General features: G+C 37.4%; 1 protein-coding gene across 9 annotated transcripts in view; it reads right to left on the minus strand.

Moving 5' to 3' along the window:
• The window catches only part of Dnah11 (dynein axonemal heavy chain 11), a 327,476-nt gene that overhangs the window by 29,785 nt on the left and 278,461 nt on the right, over positions 1–19,230 (minus strand). For all 9 annotated transcript variants that reach the window (XM_087206427.1, XM_087206426.1, XM_087206425.1 and 6 more), the window contains 8 exons: positions 15,033–15,197; positions 13,169–13,309; positions 11,039–11,209; positions 8,529–8,651; positions 7,081–7,274; positions 5,778–5,926; positions 4,825–4,952; positions 2,229–2,456 (listed from right to left, as the gene is read on the minus strand). In XM_087206427.1, coding sequence (XP_087062553.1) covers positions 2,229–2,456; positions 4,825–4,952; positions 5,778–5,926; positions 7,081–7,274; positions 8,529–8,651; positions 11,039–11,209; positions 13,169–13,309; positions 15,033–15,197 — 1,299 coding nt within the window. The remainder of the gene's footprint in view (positions 1–2,228; positions 2,457–4,824; positions 4,953–5,777; positions 5,927–7,080; positions 7,275–8,528; positions 8,652–11,038; positions 11,210–13,168; positions 13,310–15,032; positions 15,198–19,230) is intronic.

Here is a 19,230-nt window from a genome sequence, read left to right on the forward strand (position 1 = left end):
TGTATAAAGACAACTGCTTTAGAAGAATGTATTCGTATTTTGGGAAGGAACTTGAAACTTTCGTTTCACAAGTGTCTGAAAATTATAACTTTTAAAAGATGGTAGGGCCAGGGATTTAGCTCAGTGGTTTTGCTGCCTGGTGCACAAGCGCAAGGACCTGAGTTTGATCCCCGGTACCAAAAAAAAAAAAAAAGATGGTAAAAACAAATTTATGTCTGCCATTGTGCAGATATATTGTAAGTATTTGAAAGATTCGACAAGACTTTTTAAGTGCCTATTGTTTACACAGACTTCTGTATGTATAAGCCATACATTAATTATTTGATTAGGTAATTAAATGTATTCTTCAATACTGTATTTTTGAGGTGACCAATTATTATAATTCCCTCATGATGCTGGCTTGGGTACTGGGTCAAAAAGTACTAGAGAAAAGGTGAACCATGTTGGTGTGCTTCATAGAGAATGATAAAAGTTCTAATAGGGGGCTGAATATTTATCACCCAATCATGTATATTTCCTCTTGAGGGTTCATTGAACTTTTTTTATTTTGCAGTACTGTGGATTGAACCCAGGGCTTTTGCACTGAGCTACATCCTTAGCCTTTTTCAAAAAAATTTTGAGACAGACTTGCACTAAGTTGCCAAGTTGCCCAGGCTGGGCCCTAATTTGTGATCCTCCTGCTTCAGCCTCCCACAGTGCCAAGATTATAAGCCTGGGCCATTACACTGGGCTTCACTGTACTTTCTTAATAAAAGCACTACTTATGAAGGATTTCCAAGAAACTAGGAAAAGAAATAAGAACTCAGAGCAGTAACAAAAAAGGAAACTGGAAGATCTGATAATGTTATAGATACCATAATTTAAAAAAGAGAAAAATAGTTATTGGCTATCATTAACTTATGTATGTAGTAATTAATTTGTTTCATTTGGAAAGGAAATGAAAATATAAACAGGAAAGTATCATGGATATAACCTGAAAAGAGAGACTTTGAATTTACTAATATCAAAGCTGTACTTAAAACTTAAATTTCTCTCATGTGACTGTCATTATCAATATCCATAAGAATAACAAGGGCTCTTCTTTCTATCCTAAGAGATACTGGTTCTGCACATTCACCTTTCAGAAGCAGCAGCCTCAAAAAGTACACTTGTTCAGCCTACACATGTGACTATAGATTTCTTAGTTTTAGTATAAAACTTAAATGTATTTGGCAGTCATTATATTGCTAATTGTTTGAGGGCTCCTTTGCTCAAGTTTGACAGAAATCATGAACCAGCAAAGTGCAGCTCAATGTTAACACTTCCAGGCTCTAAGTTGTTGCCAGTGGTCCCCAGCCCTCTGGAACTCTGAGCAACTGTATCCCTCAGCCTTTAGTGTTAAAGCCATGGGCCCTGGGCTGTTGACTGATGCTGCCACTCTCTGCCACTGCTAGATGATGCCATTCATGGACAGTAGTTAATCCCCATCAGTCAACTTGCCAGTTGTTGGTCTCTGCTGTTGCTGCCAGTAAATGGCAGTTGCTCTGAGCCCACTGTCCAAGAAATAAGTTATGACTAAACCTGTAGAACCAGTGGAGTGAAGCTTTATTTGAACAGGACCTGTGCTGTATCATAGGGTGGTGGTACCCAAGAGGGATCCCTTATAGATTAACCTGGCAAATGTGAGAGGAGTGCCTCTTATGTAACAGGAGCAGGCCAGTGATTGGTCCAAATTTGAGCCTTGCGATTGGCCCAAATTGGTCTTAACTCAAGTCTTCTGATTCGAACTTACTGATTGGCCTAAATTCAATTCTACTACTTTGTTCAAATTCAAGGCCACAGCAGTCAGGGTAGACACCTTCCAGAGTGTCTGAAGCAGGACACCCAGGATAGCTCCAGCTGTAGTTGGCAATCAAAACATACCCTCTTCTGGCTCTTACTAGAGGGATAAGGGAAGAGTTGGGCCATTTCTAATCTGTCTCAATTAGACCAAGGCAGTGGTAGTGAACCTATGCTGGGCTGTTTGTATCATTGAAAGCTCTAAAAGGTTCACTATCACTGGTGTAGGGAATGACAGGGGCAATTCTTTCAAGAAACTAAAATATACACACAATCATGCATACATGCACATCCGTGTACACACACAGATTTTACTCTACCTCCCTCAGTGACATACATGAGTTGATGATGGTCTCTGTAATCTTGTGAGAAGATCTACATTGAAGCCCAGGTTACTTCTGCTTTCTTACCTGATTGAAGTTGTACAGGGCAGCATGCAAATTGGCTAGCATGCCTGTGGGAGGCTCATTGGTAATCTTAATGGAATTTTCCAGGAGTCCTTGAGGGATGATGTGCTCATCTGGTGTAGGTGCAGACTCAGCGCTCATAAACACCCGGAAATCTTCATGGCTTCCTTGGCTGAATCCTTCAAGGAGTTTCTCCAAGGTTCCTAGCCACTTGGCCACCAAGTGGACATTCTGAAAGAAATATGGCTTATGATTTCTGGGAAATTTTTGTGTATTACTTGAATTATGTGTAGTATTACAACATTCTCCTATATGTAAATGTGTTGAGCATTCAGAGAACCATGACTTAAATTTTCCTTTATTATCAAATCATGAAAAGAAAAAAAGGCTCAAACAGAAGTGAACATTGAACACAGTCAATACTCCCAATCACCACAGGTTGTAAACCAACATCTCCTGCCAATACATGTATCTACTTCAAACACTCACTGGTCACCACTGAGTTGGAGTTGCTTAATACTTTTCTTTGTAGTAGAATAGTTCAAACTCAATGAATGAGACATACCTGGGTTAGTTTAACAAAGTAAAACAACTAAAAGCTAGAAGTATACCTGATCACCCACTTCATTCTTTCTGATGGAAACCACTTGTACATAAATTCCTACTCGTAACAGATGGACTCAGAAGAATAGAAGGGAAGAAAGACTTGGTGAAAAAGAAAGTAATCATTCATTGTTAAGATGCTCATGTATTTCTAGCATATTATTTTTCTTATATCTGATAATTGCTATAAATCAAGAAACAAAGAAATGCCACTGCCATCACCATTTTTTGCTTTTCAGTTTTATGATGCAGATGTTTGTTCCTTGAACAATGAACATCCAGGACAAAACTTGGTAACTGGTGCAGGGATAGAGCATAAAGACTGCATCTCATGTGCTCTCTTGCTTTAAAGAAGTTCTTGATACAGTAATTGGAACATCACAGCCAGGGAAATGTAATTATTTCCAACAAAGAAAAACATTTAAAATGATAACAACTATAAGAACACAGAGGACAAAGGGCAACAAGGATGGGAATAGTAATGTAGGTATTTTGTGAAATTTCTCTTGCAAAAGTATCTATGCCAATTCAGTTGTTCATATTATTAGAATTTGATTCCCAAGGTAAATATTGAACATTGGAAGGTATCACCAGCTGAATCACGTCCCCTCCAAAATTCACTGGGTGAAGTCCTAGTACTTTACAACTGACCGTATTTGGAGATAGGATCCCTTAAAGAGGTAGTTAGGCTAAATATGGTTAGATGAGAGTGGGACCTGGAAACACATATGAAGACACAGGGAGAAAGTGGCCCCCTACTACCCTGTGGGAAAGGCCTCAGAAGAAACCAAGCCTGTGTCACCTTAAACTCAACCTCTGGTTTCTGAATGTCCGGAATTATGGAGATTAAGTTTTTACTGCGTAAGTCACCCAGTCTGTGATGCTTAGGTTTAGCAGCCATAGAAATGAATCCTGGAAGTAAGGACTCTAAGTTTCCTTTCCTACATGCTTGCTACTAGGTCATAATGTGACTAATTCTCACATTAATTGTGCTACTCATAAAGGTAAACAATAAAAACAATGATATCAGTCATGTCAACTCTGTCTTATGAACCACAACACTACCTTAAAGAGTCCACTTGAAACAAATGAAAAAATATTCTAAGCAGTGGCTTTGAAGTTAGTGACAGAAAAGTCTCCAGGTGAGCCATCATGGAACACAGGCACACTCTGGAATCCAACCTGGGAACCATTCTTGAGGGATGAGGTACCTTGTGACTTGCTCATTTGAGAACCTTTGAGCTAACTGTGTTGCAAACCAACTGGCCTGATGGCTAGCACCAGCTGGGTGTAGTAGCCAGCACAGCTCCTAGGAGGCCTAGAGTCAGCCCGGGCTCTGTGGGTTACTGGGCTCTTGCTACAATCTCCAGTTAAGGGGGGCACCCCAGAAAACACTGGGTTGTAGGATCACAGACCTAGGGAAGGAGTAAAGGGGCTGTCTAATTTACAAACAAAGGGAATGCTATTAACTACTTAGGGGCAGAGGTAGAGTGGTTGTATAAGACACACACATACACACAAAAATGGTTTTGTGAATTATACATGAAAATGGTTCTGTGAATTGTAAGCAATGTGCACAATTTCAATGTCCTCAATTCGTTTTCAAATTTCAATATCAATAAATCAACCTATTATTTTAATTTTAGCTATCAGATCGATTTTATGCCTGATACTACAATAACAATGTAGCAAGCTCTACAAGCCTATTTGTTCTCAAGCACGATTGGAATGGTCCAGATTCATGCAAGTCAGAACATGGAATTCTTCCTAATAATGTTTAATTTTCAAATTGTGGATGGTTTCTCCAAAGATGAAAGCCATCCTTATTAATAGAATCTCTCAACACCTTTAGAGACCTCATGAAAGCCCAAAGAAACACTGGGGCTCCACAAACTGCAGCGTTGTGATAAGGGACCTTCACCCCTGGACAGGGTGCTTGGCACTGACAAGCCTGTGGGTTCATACCCAGTGTTGTTCATGGAAACATAATACTCACTTGCAGTATGACCCAGTGTCCCCTTCTGGAAGCTTTCTCTAGTGCCGTTTCTGCCACCTTTTCCTGACCTTGTCCTAAAGACACATTGTAGAATTTTCCCGAGTCAATTGTAAACCCGAGTCTTTTGCCTGTGGGGAAATACAACCCAGTGAAGGCAAATGTCAATGGCAGAGAGGTGAAGAGAATTGGAGATCTGTTGTGTACACATCTGAGGTCACTCCTGTTACTTTGAGGCCATTCTCCTGAAGTATCTGAACTAGACTTCTGTTGTTTCCACAAGAAACCTTTTTGAGCTCTCCACAGCTGCTACCCTGAAAGCATCAGGAAAGCCTGTGGAAGTCAGTTCCTTTGGTTTTATGATAATGAAGCTTTTGACATTTTGATAGATGGCAGCATTGTTAGGGAGCTTTCTAAACTCCTGCAGGAGTAGCAAAGCATTTCCCTCATAAAAAGGAGCAACATGTGGTAGATATCACATCATTTTTTGAACAGGAACAGTTCATTGGGTAAATGCACAAGCTCTTACCTTGTGAGGCTGCGTTTAAATTGAGCACAGTCAGGTCACAGCTACATTAACCTGGTATTCCTGGTGTAGGCCGTGGGGAATAGTAATCCAGAGCACAAAGCGACAGTGCCTTGCACAATCGAATATACTTGCTCTAATGACCATTATTTAGTCACAGGGGGCACAAGATTACATGAGCATGGAGAAAATTGCCCTCTGGCCCTCATTTAGTCAAAAGGTGGAAAACAGTACAAAAGAAACTTGCATTATGCCAACCAGATGAATGTTCTGTTTGAACATTTCTTCAGACTACGGTGTTATTAGTCTTACATTTTCCATACACCAGATCTCCAACAAATGAAAAAAAGGATAACCGTGAACAGAAAGGAAGGGAAGTGGGTGAAGGGGAGGGAAGAAGGGCAGGCCGGCAAACCTCTTGGCCACTCACCAAGCATCTCTAGGTCTTTAAGGGCATCCACCCCCGGGGACAGGATGAAGAATACTGGGGTGGCTGGGCTGCTTTCTTCCAGTGCTTTACCTAAGTCCAATCTGGTCCTCTCCACATATTTTGCACCAAGTTTTTCCTCCACAAAATTTCTATAAAAAAGAATATGCAAAAAACTGATCACTGATTTTGACTTTGAAAAGTGTTACCAGTTGGATAAGCTTAAACCACGCCACTGGACAGAAGTAAACCATGTTTATTATATGGGGCATCTTTTTAGAATGTCAGTATGAATCCACATAGATTTACACAGGAGGTATATCAATGAAATCTCTTGCTACTTGAGAAAATCAAAATGAGAAGCCTATATTCTACTTTGGGGGGGCTGAGAATCCCCCTCTGAGTACCATCAGCTGCCTGGCCTGTGGTATGGCTTTGTATCCCCCAAATCCCCTGCCAGATTCCCCCATTACTTATTAACAGTTCATTAGCCTTGCCACAGTGCAATTTTCCAGCCTGCTGAGCTTCTCATGAATATACAAATGCTTTTTGGGGTGTTTCTAACACAGGGAAGCTCAATTAAGCAAGGATTATTTTCCGCAGCATCAGATTTAGCAGAAAGTAAGTACTACTAAGCAGAATTAACTTGTAAAGTAGGGTTCGGCAGAGGTTTCTGGAAAAGGGAAATTGGCTGAACTAAATAAAGCAGAGGAAAAAACTGAGGCACATGAATATTACTGAAGAAAGAGGTGCACAATAGGGAAGGAAGTTTGAACTCTTTGGTTGGTGATTCACATTAGAATGAGACCTGTGTGAATTAAGCAGTATATTACCATTTAGAAGCCAAGAGGGCAAAGAAAAGAGGACACTGGAACCAGAATGTAGATAAGGATTTCTGTTATTAAATTGCATTGGTTGCAAAGTTTTAGGACTATGAGTGGCTCCATGAAAGGAATTCATTTTTTGTTTGACATGTAAAATCTTTAGAGTCAAATGCTACCACTGAATAAAGATGATGGAAATTACATTTGGATAATAGATGTTCCTGGCCTCTGAACTCTGCTGACACCCATTTCTCCAAGTCCCCTCCTGATTTCTGAATTGAGCTTTTCAGGAAGGTTGTGCTGAGTTTGTCTGTAGACTAGCAGCACACTGTTTAGTGTTCAGCAAACTTTGACAGCAGCAGTGATTAAAATGTGAGAATCTCAGCAGACTCACTCCTAATCAACAGGGACAGTCAGCACTTCTACTAAACACTCTTAACCCTCTATGTTAACTTGCTTTCTAAAAATGCCAGCTGTCCTACCTGAGAGCATATGTCATCCTGTCAGGGCGCACTGCTCTCAAAATAATCAGCTTCTGTATTAAATTTTTCTTCTTCCATTCTTGAGGTAACTTTTCTTTTTCTGGACACTCAGATTCTACCCACTTCCTCCACTGCTTGGCAGATCCTTCTATATCTCGGTCTAAGCCTTGAAATTCTTCCATAAGGGCAACGGCCTGTAATGCAATAGGGAAAAAGATGAGAATGCTATAAATAATAGCTTCTGGCATTAAGACTTGTGAATGATCTGATCCTATGTAAACAAACTGTGCTGGATAGCCTTCACTTTCCTCTCCAGATTTACTCTCTGCCCTTTCCTGTCCTGCTTAGAGGGTGATCTTTAAGGACACCTGAAATTAAGCTCCTCAATTCTCTTGCCAGTTGGTTTGGCCAGTGGGAAGCACTGGTAAAACACTGGGGAGCTAGAGGAAAGGCCAGGTGCTCCCCCCGCCCGCCAACTTGGACATGGTGTGACATTAAGTATGTTCCTCTCCCAGTGCAACAGTTCCTATAGGTTGGCTGTCTGCAATTAACTTCATTTCTCAGTGGTACCAGTAACTTTTCCTTGCTCTCTCTTTCCCTTCTCCTTCCTGTTTACTCCTTTATCTTTCTTGCTCATACTGTGAAAATATAGCCTTCATTAAACTTTCCTCATCATCTCTTCAAATGTGTCATCTATTTTCTGCCAAGACCCTGACTGATAACACATTTGGCATTGAATTCATAAGTCTAAGATGATAATCTAATTAAAAATACTAACTTAAAAAAATCTAAATATATTCTAAAAATAAAGTACAGCATATTTTCAATGGATAGAAATGTTTTCTTCTTAGAATGAAGAATGAGGAAAAAAAAGAATGAGACAAAGCTTAGCTTATGGTGAATATCTTTCAGGAACTGCAAAGTCTGGGGGGAATAAACTCTTAACAAGAGGGTCTTCTGACAGGAAAATGGAATAAGGACTGATAACTGGGATTAAAAAGTGACTTTCATCTTTTTTCTCTACAATAGTCTGCTTTGCTTAAACATTTTATAATGAGGATAAAATCTGCATTGATGTGGAATTTTAAAATGTTTAGAAAAGGTGGAGAAATACAGTATAACAAAAAACAGAATGAAAAATTAGATTTAAGTAAATTGAAAAAATTCATTTATATCAGTTGACTTTCATCAAGGGTCCTGACAGACCATTCATATTTATTAGTAATTTTCCGCCCACAAAATAGGTAAAAAGTTCCTTTATTTTCCAATAGGAAATTAACCAATTCAATGAAAAAAAGATTAATGAAAGAACATCACATTATATACCATGTTTCTACAACTGAAATGGTGTCCAATAGATTACTTGCATTTTTAAACTTGTATTTCTACATTGGAGATACAATATTTGAAAAACATTTAGAAGTAGAGAAACTACATTCCTAATGTACCTTAATAGCACTCCATGACTGAGTAGTTAAGAAGTCAACGGGACTCAAGTAAGTGTGTTCAACTTTGAATCGAAGCAGGAAATCTAATTCAAGAGGGTCTATCTCTTTCTTTTTCAGCAAAATCTTGAAAAAAAATAGACAAAAAATAGAAAAAGATTATTTGGTTTACACCCAAATCATGACACAGGAAGCAGTCAACATTGAACGGACATGACTGAATAGACAGAACCAAGTCTGCTACGAATTGTGACAGATACCTATTCTATAATTGAAATAGAGAATCTTAGATTATGCCCATGATCTCAAAACCATGACTGGAAATAAACACATCATTAAGTAGTATAAACTTTAGATAGCCTGATTACAGAAGTGATAATAAGTACCCAGTACATTTTTGTGGGCACAAATAAAATATTCCTAATTTCCATGTAGCAATTGTAATAGCTCACAGATAAAACTAGAGTTTTATGTTATCTAAAAATTCTAGATATTTTCAAAATGTTTTATTGGTGCTAACATACATCAAAACAATATTTTGTTAAATAATTATCTTTTCTTCAATTACTTCATGTTATTTCAACAAACAAGTAATTGTCCATGTAGATACAAAAAGCTGATTTATGTAATTTCCAGGATTTGAGATAGATTATAATTTATCTATGGCTTACAAGAAAAAGTTTTAGAAAGGCGTGTGTGTGTGTGCGTGTGATGTATTATTATTATTACTGGCTCTTTCTTGTTAAGCAGTATGTATAAAGTCAAGTATTTCATTTTGTAATGTCTTGTTCTTGTTTATCACAGGCATTTTAAAATATCTACACTCACATGTTCTTAGAGTACTCGATGAAACCTATGAATATCAGAACAAACTGAAATAAGATTTGTAGCTTATCATTCTGCAAGGCATGTATTTATAAAATGCCATCTCTGGGCAATGGCCTTTGGAAGAGACAAAACAGGTAAAACAGATCTTTCAAAGGTTTGGGGTGATTGAAAAAGCCATACAGCAACCCAGCTAATAAAAAGACAACATGCTTATTTTGTCAGAATGTTGTGCTTCAGTTTTTGTTTCGTTTTTCTTTTTCTTGTCACGGACACCTTTATTTAAAATCTTTTCTAGAAGTCCACATGAAAAAGTAAAAAGGAAGCAGACCTCACTGAAGATGGGCCATGAAGCCTGGATGGAACAAACTCTCTTTACCCATTCATTCATTAAAAAAAAAATTATTTTGAACTGACAAATACTAAGCAAAACTATTTATGGGCCAAAATGTGATGCTTTGATACATATTTACATTATGGAAATATTAACTCAATATAATTAACATAAATATTACCTTATACACTAATTATTTTTGTGGCGAGACTATTTAAAATCTACTTTGCTGGCAATTTGGCAGTATATGTAAATATTAACTATACACAATAAAACACCATTCAGCCTTCAAAAATAAAGAATTTCCTTCATTTGTAACAACATAGATGTACCTATACACTGTGTTTAAAATTTTTTTCTTCTTTTTTTTTTTTTTTTTTGGTACCAGGGATTGAACTCGGGTCCTTGTGCTTGCGAAGCAGGCAGTGAAACCACTGAACTAAATCCCCGGCCCTTTTTCTATTTTTTTATTGGTATATGTTTACATATTTATATTCATTTTGGGAAAGTGATACACACACACATATCATATCTTGATCACTTTCTATCCCTTTTCCCCTTCCTCCCTTACTGTGTTTTTTTGGTACCTGGATTGAACTCAGGACCTTGCGCTTTTGAGGCAGGTGGTGGCACCACTGAGCTAAATCCCTGGCCCTCTTACTGTGTTTTAAAAGGACTCTAAGAAGATCACTTGGATCTAAACTCATAATCCTGATCTATATGAACCTTCTAGGAGCCCCTGAAAGTTTCTTTTCTGTGATACCTGGGATTGGACCCAGGACCTCGTGCTAGGAAAGTGTTCTGTCACTGAGCTACATCTCTAATGCTTTTTAGTAATTTTTAATTAAAAAATATTTTTTTAATAAGTTATCCAGGCTGGCTTTGAACTTGTAACCCTCCTTCCTCAGCCTCCCCAGTAGGGGGGTTATATGTATGCACCACTAAACCTGGCTCTGGGAGATTGTTTACAGGACTGGGGGAGGTAAAGGGGTTTCATTGCTGCTTTTCAGGGTGACAGCTGTAGTGGGAGCTCAATGTGCATGGCCACTTAAGCCAGACCACTGTGACCTGGGCCAAGGCTGCCACATGTTCAAGTTCCTTGTGGAACCTTTACACTCTCCTCATGCCACCAAAGGCTTTGTATGTGTGTTTTTGGGTTTTTTTTTTTTGGTACCGGGGATCGAACTCAGGACCTTGCACTTGTGAGGCAGGTGCCAGAACCACTGAGCTAAATCCCCAGCCCTAAAAGGCTTTGAAAAGTATCTCTGCCTTCCTTCAGCAAGAGAGAAGTACATGATAAAAGAGGTGCCTGCCAGTGGTTCTGAGGATGATTTCAAGTAACTGATCTCCTCACCTGAAAAGCCATCTGGGACAGGAAGGTGAGCTTGTCCTTCTCAAACAGTGCTTGGCTGGTGTAGAGGAAGACGGCACACGTGAGGCTCTCTGTCAGGACTGAGATGCGCCCCTGTGTGTCCTCTACCTTGTTGGCTTGCTCGATTGCTCTGTGGAACAGCATGTTGAAAGCCTGGGAAATGAAATGTGACCATTAAAGGTTGTCAGTTGGTGCCTGGATGTATAGCTGGCCTCAAATACACAGGGCTAGAGTATAAGGTTTATCCATGGGATAGGAGAGCAAGGGAAGATTTTCATGAACATTATTAAAAACAGTTCCTGGCACATAGTCACTGCTCATTAAATGTCTGCCTCCATGACTGTTGTTATTAACACCATTCACAAAATCTACATTTCCTTGTGTACTTCAAAAATTGCTTTCAAAAAAATTTTAACTATGTTAAAATACACATAACAAATTTCACCATCTTAACAATTTTAAGTGTACAGATCTGTAGTGGTAAGTGTATTACATTGTTGTGCAATCAATCTCCAGGACACTTACATCCTATGAAATAGAAACTCTGTACTCATCAAACGACACTGTTCCCACCCCTTTCATGCAGTCCCACCATTCTGCTTCCTACATCCATGAGCTTGAATACTCTAGGTAGCTCGTGTGAGTGGAGTCACGCATTATTATTTTTGTGTGTGTATGGTTGGCTTATTTCACTCAGGATAATGTTCTCCAGGTGATTTAGTTTTACTCTTCTCCACATACACTTTTGCTGTTGCAAATCTAAACACACTGTGTTTGTCAGAATTTTTGCACATCAGTTCTACACTGGTAGTAAAGCTGTTAGTTATGCTTGACTCTTCCTCTTTGTCACTGTTCACAGCCACGGCCAATACATCTTCAAGAGCTCGTGATCATAGCTTCAAGTCATGTTTCTAGTTTGTTCATTTCTCTGAGTCTTTTGTCATCATATCAGTCACCTGCTTGAAATCTTCCAATGGCTTCTTGCTGCACACAGAACGTAACCCCAAATTCCTGTGAGGCTCTGTTTGCTGAGTCCTTCCCTCCTCAAGGATTTGGCTCTTGATTCCTTCTCTCTCACTCACCTACATCCACATACATTCACTCACTCCCTGGGATCTGCAAACTTCTTCACATCTCGTATGTCCCTGTTTCCTCCAAACTCTAAGATCCTACTTATTATTCAAGCATCAATTAAAATGTCACTCCCTCTGGTGGGGCCATCCCTGAGTCCCCAGCAACGTAGCTCCACCCCATTATTGTACTTATCATTTCATAAGCACAGATGGATTTGTCATCTATCTATCCCGCCACCGATACAATTTTTTCAAAACTGAATACTCAGTGACAAGCATCTAGCATAACTGATCTCAATAAACATTTGTTTAAAAACTGATGCTCCAAATGAACAAACACTGCCTAGGGACAGAACGATGTAATGTATACTGCATGAGCTTTAGAGTCAAACAGTCACAGGTTGAAATCCTGGCTCTAACAATCACAAAACAGAAATTATTGGACAATGTATTTAAAAATCTGAAACTTTTAGTTTTTTTCAATGAGGATAAAATTATACACTTTATTGGGATGTTATAGGCTTAGAAAAGTGACCCGAAATATACAAGTACTTTGCATATTCAACAGTGGTTTAATGTTTTTGTTCCCCTTTCTCCCCTCTTCACTAAAAAACAGGAGAAATTTAAGACTTCTACATTTTCACAAAGACAAAATAGAATCCTCAAAGAATAATCCCTTGTATGTAGTAAATCTTTAAAATTATTCTGAAGAGGGCTGGGGATTTAGCTCAGTGGTTTCACTGCCTGCTGTGCAAGTGCAAGGACCTGAGTTCGATCCCCGGTACCAAAAAAACCCCACACCCATAAAATTATTCTGAAGCAACATACAAATGCAATACATCACATTTAGTTACCTCAAAGTCTTACTGAATATTATAAATGAAATAGCCTGAGAGAATGATGATGATGTCATTGTTGTGAACTCAATCCTCATGAGTCCTTCCTGGAAACACTGATTATTTAGAAATAAATTCCTAATTTCCAGAAACAAGTGGATATTTCTGAGGTTTTTAATTTCTCTTTGCCTCCTCAGCATTACCTTCAAAGAGAACTGATAGATGGGGTTGATGTTTCTGAGGTTGTTAATAACAAAGTAAAGAAGAGATGCTCTTGCTGCCACTGGTCTGTAACATTCTCGAGCCTCGTTGATTTTTCTTTCATTTTCTTTGGCTTCAATCACCTACGAAATGATCAAAGAAAATTAATAACTCACTCTTCATATTCTCTGTATATATCCAAGAAATGAAAGGACGCACCTGAAATGAGATAATACACATATGTGTCTATGTGTTTGAGTTTTTTGGGGTTTTTTTTGATACTGGAGATCGAACTCTGGTCCTCACATTTTTGAGGCAGGCGGCAGAACCACTGAGCTAAATCCCTGGCCCTATGTGTTTGAGTTTTTCCAAAGTTATTAAGTTCATATTTTAAATAACTTTTTCACAAACTGTATTTCAGTGAGAATGGATATAACTCTAGCTGCCTTAGAGATTACAGACTTAAGCAAACCTAATTGTTTTTGGTTCCACAGAATTTGTTTCAGAGTAATGTCACCTTCCTGCCTCCCCTCTTTCAGGGCTTAATAACCCAGCTATATCACCTCCCAGGGATGGCTCTTAAAAGTCTGCTGGGTCAATTCAGTGCCAATAACTTTATTAGGCAACCAGGTATACAGAAGCATCCAAGGTCAATAATATATCCAATGGCTACTGCTCACTAAAAAGCCTTTAAATGGAGACTCTCATACTGTCTAATTCTAACTTTGCACCAGATCATCCATATGTTCATATATTTCCATTTACTTTAATGTATTAGCCTCTGGGGACATTCAGTGAGATAATTAAGAAAAAAAAAACACCACCACTATCAATGAATGTACTCATTTTTATTTTAGGCTCAAATACTTATTTATCTTGAGCTACTGCTGGTTATTGTATCTACAGCTTTATAAGATACAATATTTTCCCCAAATACTTTTACATACTTGACTCATAATATTTGTGTACAAGAGGAAATAATATGTAGAGCACAGAAGGAAATCACTACATGCCAATATGTATATTAAAAGGATAGGAAGTGATACTCTATGAGACAATTAGAAGTTCACTTCAAAGCTAAGACTTAATTTACTTAATTGCCCTAATCTTTACTATCTTAGGAGCCACACAGAATTCACTTACTTAAAAAGATAGAGTAATTTGGGATTCCATTTCCTCACTTAAATTAAGACAAATATATTGGACACATGGTGGCACAACTTCTGCTGGGTAACTGAAAGATCACGTAGTAATGATGATATTCTGGAAAGCAAATAAGGCCTTAATTCTGACTTTACAACAACAGACTGTGAAGGGTTAAAATCCACTTGTGAAAATCCAAAGTGCACACCGTGCACATGGCATGTTGGGACCAAAGATGTTCATTCAGCAGAAAGTCTACTTGATGAAAAATTTTACAAGCTTTTAGGAAATGTCATTTTCCCAGGGTAAACAATGCATTTGAGGACAGCAGGATACCACTTGTAGCTCAATCTTCTGCTGCTGCAGGCCTGTAAACAAAACTTCAGCTCTAAGGATTTCTCTAAAAATGACCAACAAATTGGCAAAACTTGCAGTGAGGCTATAGTATATTAGTTTGCTCCAGCTGAATTCTAAGCTTTTTTAGATTTTTCTAAATCTATAAGTTAGCTTGAATTTTCTTCAGTTTGGTCACTTGAAAAAGAATAGCTTAACAGAGCCTGATTTGAATGACTGGATCTGAATGGAATTAGAATGGCAAATTCAACCATCTCCATCTCCATTCCAAATCCAATTTTTCTGGGCAGTTTGTTAAATGACTTGGATTCACAATGTCAGTCCTCTCAGAAGAATTACCCACCCCAGGTGGCCTACACCCTGTCCTACCTTGAGCTCTATCTCTGCTGCAGTAGACTTGGTTGTCTCCAATCTCTCTACTAGGTCAGTGTCATCAAGGAAGCTTCCCTCTGCGGCAGAAAGGCGCAGAAGGAGGTCATCCTCAAGCTGTTTCAGCTCAATCTTAAAGTCGTTTTGGTGCTTTGTCAAAGCCAACTAATGCAAAACAAACAGGTGAAAAATGGTAAAGAAACATATGTTTTTAAGGGGAGTTAATACACATCTCATGAAGTCAATATATGTATACTAAAACACACAACATTAAAACCACACTGGTCATAATTTTAAAAAATTCTCTTAAGAAATTCAAAAAGCATGTTAAGATCTGGTTGGACTCCAAAGTCCAGACAGAGTACATCAGACAATGATTTATCATAATTCTCTAACATCACGAAACTCTAGGGAGCATCGTTTAAGAAAGCATCAGAAACTTTTGGTTTTCATTGGAAAAGAGCTTAGAAGACTCATTTGTAAGCAATAATTCTTCCACCAGACAAATGAGGTGACAGGGTAAACTGCCACCCTGAAAACTGGTTGGGCAAATATGGAAAACCACCACCAGAACACCTAAACTAATTGGATAAATGCAGGAGGCAGAGCTGGAAATTTAAATATTTCTCCAGGCCCAAGAATAAGGGGACCTCCACACTTCTGTTTTATCTCTGAGAGTCCTACCAGGTTTTCACAGTGAAGCTAAAACAAAAATCCACTCCTACGTTGGGCAGGGGAAGGGAAAAATGAATCACTGTGGTAACTCAGGGGAAAAAGCAACCATTTTAAATTATGTCCAGAGCTTTCTATCCTTCTCAACAAAAGCCTGCCCACAAGGGAAAGTACTTTACCACAGGCTACTGTGACCTACCTAGGGAAAGGGCAATTAGACAACTCAGTCCATAATGGTTTCTGCCTACAAAGGAAGGGAGAAAAAGGCTAAGAAATTCCCTTGAAGGTCACAGTCTTAAAATTCTCTGAGGACTGGGGATTTAGCTCAGTGGTGCCACTGCCTGCCTCGCAACCCTAAGGTCCTGAGTTTGATCCCTGGTACCAAAGAAGAAAAAAAAAAAATCCTCTGAGAATCGTAAGACTGCAGAATGCTCTCACTCTAGAATTGTATTAGTTGGCACAAGAGCAAGCATTAACATTAAAAAAAACCCAACTATAACATAAGCTAAAACAGAAGAGATAGTGGAATCATACAAAATACTCAAGATCAAAGAATGTAGAAAGAAAAGAGAAAACTAAAACAACAAGGAAAAAGTACCGTGAGCAAAAAGAGACAAATGTGGTACATATTAATTCAATTATGTAAATAGTCTCATAGAATATGAATTGTTTAAATCAATTAAAAGAGATGGACAGAGTAAACAACAAGATCCATTTATCTGTTGTCAACAAAAACAAACTTTAAATATAATAACAGACAAATTAAAAATAGGAGGAGGGAGAAAAATACACCATGAGGAAACTAATCAAAGCTGGAGAAGCTATGTTAATATCAAACAAACCAGGTACTGGAATGAGGAAAACTATCAAGAATAAACAGATATATTACATAATAATAAGAGTCAATTCCATATGAAAATAAAACAATCTTTAATTTTATGCACTGAAGAAGAGAGTAAAAATACAAGAGACAAGATGATAGAAGTGCAAGAAACAGACAAGTCCATTATTTATAGTTGGAGAACTCAAAACTCCTGTATCCATAATTAACAGATCAGTAACGATACTGTTGAATGGTGAGACACCAACAATCAACTAGATCTAATGACATTTATAGAATTCTTGTTCCAACAACAGCATGATATACATTTTTCTCAAGCTCAGATGGAACATTCACCAAGATGGACCAACAGTAGGCCATAAAACACTCCTGAAAAAGTTTAAAATAGAAATCATGCAAAATATGGTGCTAGACCATGACAAAATTAAGAAACCAAAAACAGAAAGATAGCTAGAAAATCCCAAAGTACATGGAGATTAAACAGCATACGTACTTTCAAATAATACATGGGTGAAAAAAGAAGTCTCAAGAGAAACTAAAGGCATTTTGAAATAAATGGGAAAAAAACCCACCTCAAAAGTGGTAAAAAAAGCAGTAAAAAGAGTGCTTAGAGGAAAATTTATAGCATTAACTACATACGTAAGAGAAAAAGATCTAACTTTTGTATAAATGTTTACTTAAAAAAAGAAAAAAAGAGCAATAAACTCAAAAGCAAGCAAGTGAAAATAATTAAAAATCACAGCAAAAATCAATGAAATTGATAAAAAGCCAATAGGGGAAAATCAATAAAATAAAAGGCAGGTTATTTGAGAGGATCAATAAAACTTATAACCCTCTAGCCAGGCAGAGAGAGAAAGAGAGAAAGAGGGAATATTAAATACTGATGCTAGAAATGAAAAAGAGGGCACAAGTCCCTGAATATTAAAGGAAATAAATAAATATTATGAACATTTGATGCCCACAAATTTGGTAAGTTAGATGAAGCAGATCTTTATCTTGGGAGACACCATCTACCAAAAACTCACACAAGGGAAAACAGATAATCTGAATAGGACGTATGTGTATTAAAAAATTGAATAAACAATCAAGAACCTTCCAAAAAAGAAAGTACCAGCCCAGATGATTTCTCTGGTGAGCTATAGTAAAGAATTAAGGAAGAAATTATATAGATTTGCTACAATTTCTTCTTGAAAACAGAAGCAGAAGAGCATTTCTTAACTCATTCTGTAAGGCCAGCATTATCCTAATACTAAAACCAGACAAAGCCATTATAAGAAAGAAAAATTATAGACCAGCATCTCTCAAGATTAAAAATCCTTGACAAGGTATTAGTAAATCAAATCCAACAATGTATAAAAGCAATTATTCATCATGCCAAGTGGGATTTATTCCAGGTATGAAAATCTGATTTGAAATTCAAAAGTCAAATGATATAATCTGTTATACAGTGGGCTACAGACTAAAAAGAATGTGATTACATCACTAGATTCAGGAAAAACATTTGGTAAGATTCCACCCTCAACTCATAATGGAAACTCTCAACAAACCATAAGTAGAGAGTAACCTCCTCAACTTTATAAAGAATATCTATAAAAAAAAAAAGATTTACAAGCTATGGCTAATGGTGAGATGCTAAATGTCCTCCCCCTAAGATGAGGAGACAAGGATATTCTTCTTTACAACTACTGTTCAATATTGTATTTGAAGCTCCAACTAATGCAATAAGACAAAACAAAACAAAACCAAAAAACCAAACTGTCTTTGTTCATACGTGACATGACTATGTGGAAAGTTTCAAATAGGTTAATATATAAATGCCACATGCTTTTCTGTACTCCAGCAATGGACATCTGGAATTTGAAATTTAAAACACAACACCATTTGAATTCATATAAAAATACTGAAGTATAGATCTGAAAAAAATGTGTTGGAGAGCCTAATGGAGAACTCCACAAAAGTTTGATGAAAAAAAAAATCTGAAAAATGGGGAAATATTCCACGATCATGGATAGGAAGTTAGTGCTAAGACATCAGTTCTTCTTTCCTGGGATTCAAAACAATATTAATCAAAATCCTAGCCCATTAGTTTGTTAATTGTCACAATCTGATTCCAAAATTTATACTGAAAGACATAAGATATAGAACTATCCCTTATATATACAAGAATAAATTTGGAAGACTGACACTACCTAAAGACTACAGTAATCAAGACAATGTGGTATTGATCAAAGAACAAACAGATCAATAGAAGAAGAGTGAACTCAGCAACAGATCCACAGAAAAAAGTCAGTTGATCTTTGACAGGAAGCAAAAGCAATTCAAGGGAGAAAAGATGATCTTTTTGACAAATAGGCTAGATAGTCACATGCAAAAGAATGGAGCTGCATTCCTTTTCTCACACTATAAAACTAATTTAAACCTGATCACAGACTTATATGTAAGAGTCAAAATTATAAAGTCCTATAAGAAATAACCTAGGAATAAATCTTTAATTGTGTCTTCAATGGTTTCTTAGATATAATATCAAAACTATAAGCAACAAAGAAAAGCAGATAAATTAGACTTTACCAAAATTACATTTTTTTGTTTTTCCAAAGATCACCAAGAAAGTAAAAATACAACACTTAAAATGCATATTTTGTAAATCATATGCACCAAAAGAGTCTAATATTCAGCATAAAGAAC

This window comes from Heterocephalus glaber, unplaced genomic scaffold (assembly GCF_053883595.1).
Source record: "Heterocephalus glaber isolate CG9 unplaced genomic scaffold, H.glaber_assembly_v1.0 deba00000676, whole genome shotgun sequence".
Taxonomy (NCBI): domain Eukaryota; kingdom Metazoa; phylum Chordata; class Mammalia; order Rodentia; family Bathyergidae; genus Heterocephalus; species Heterocephalus glaber.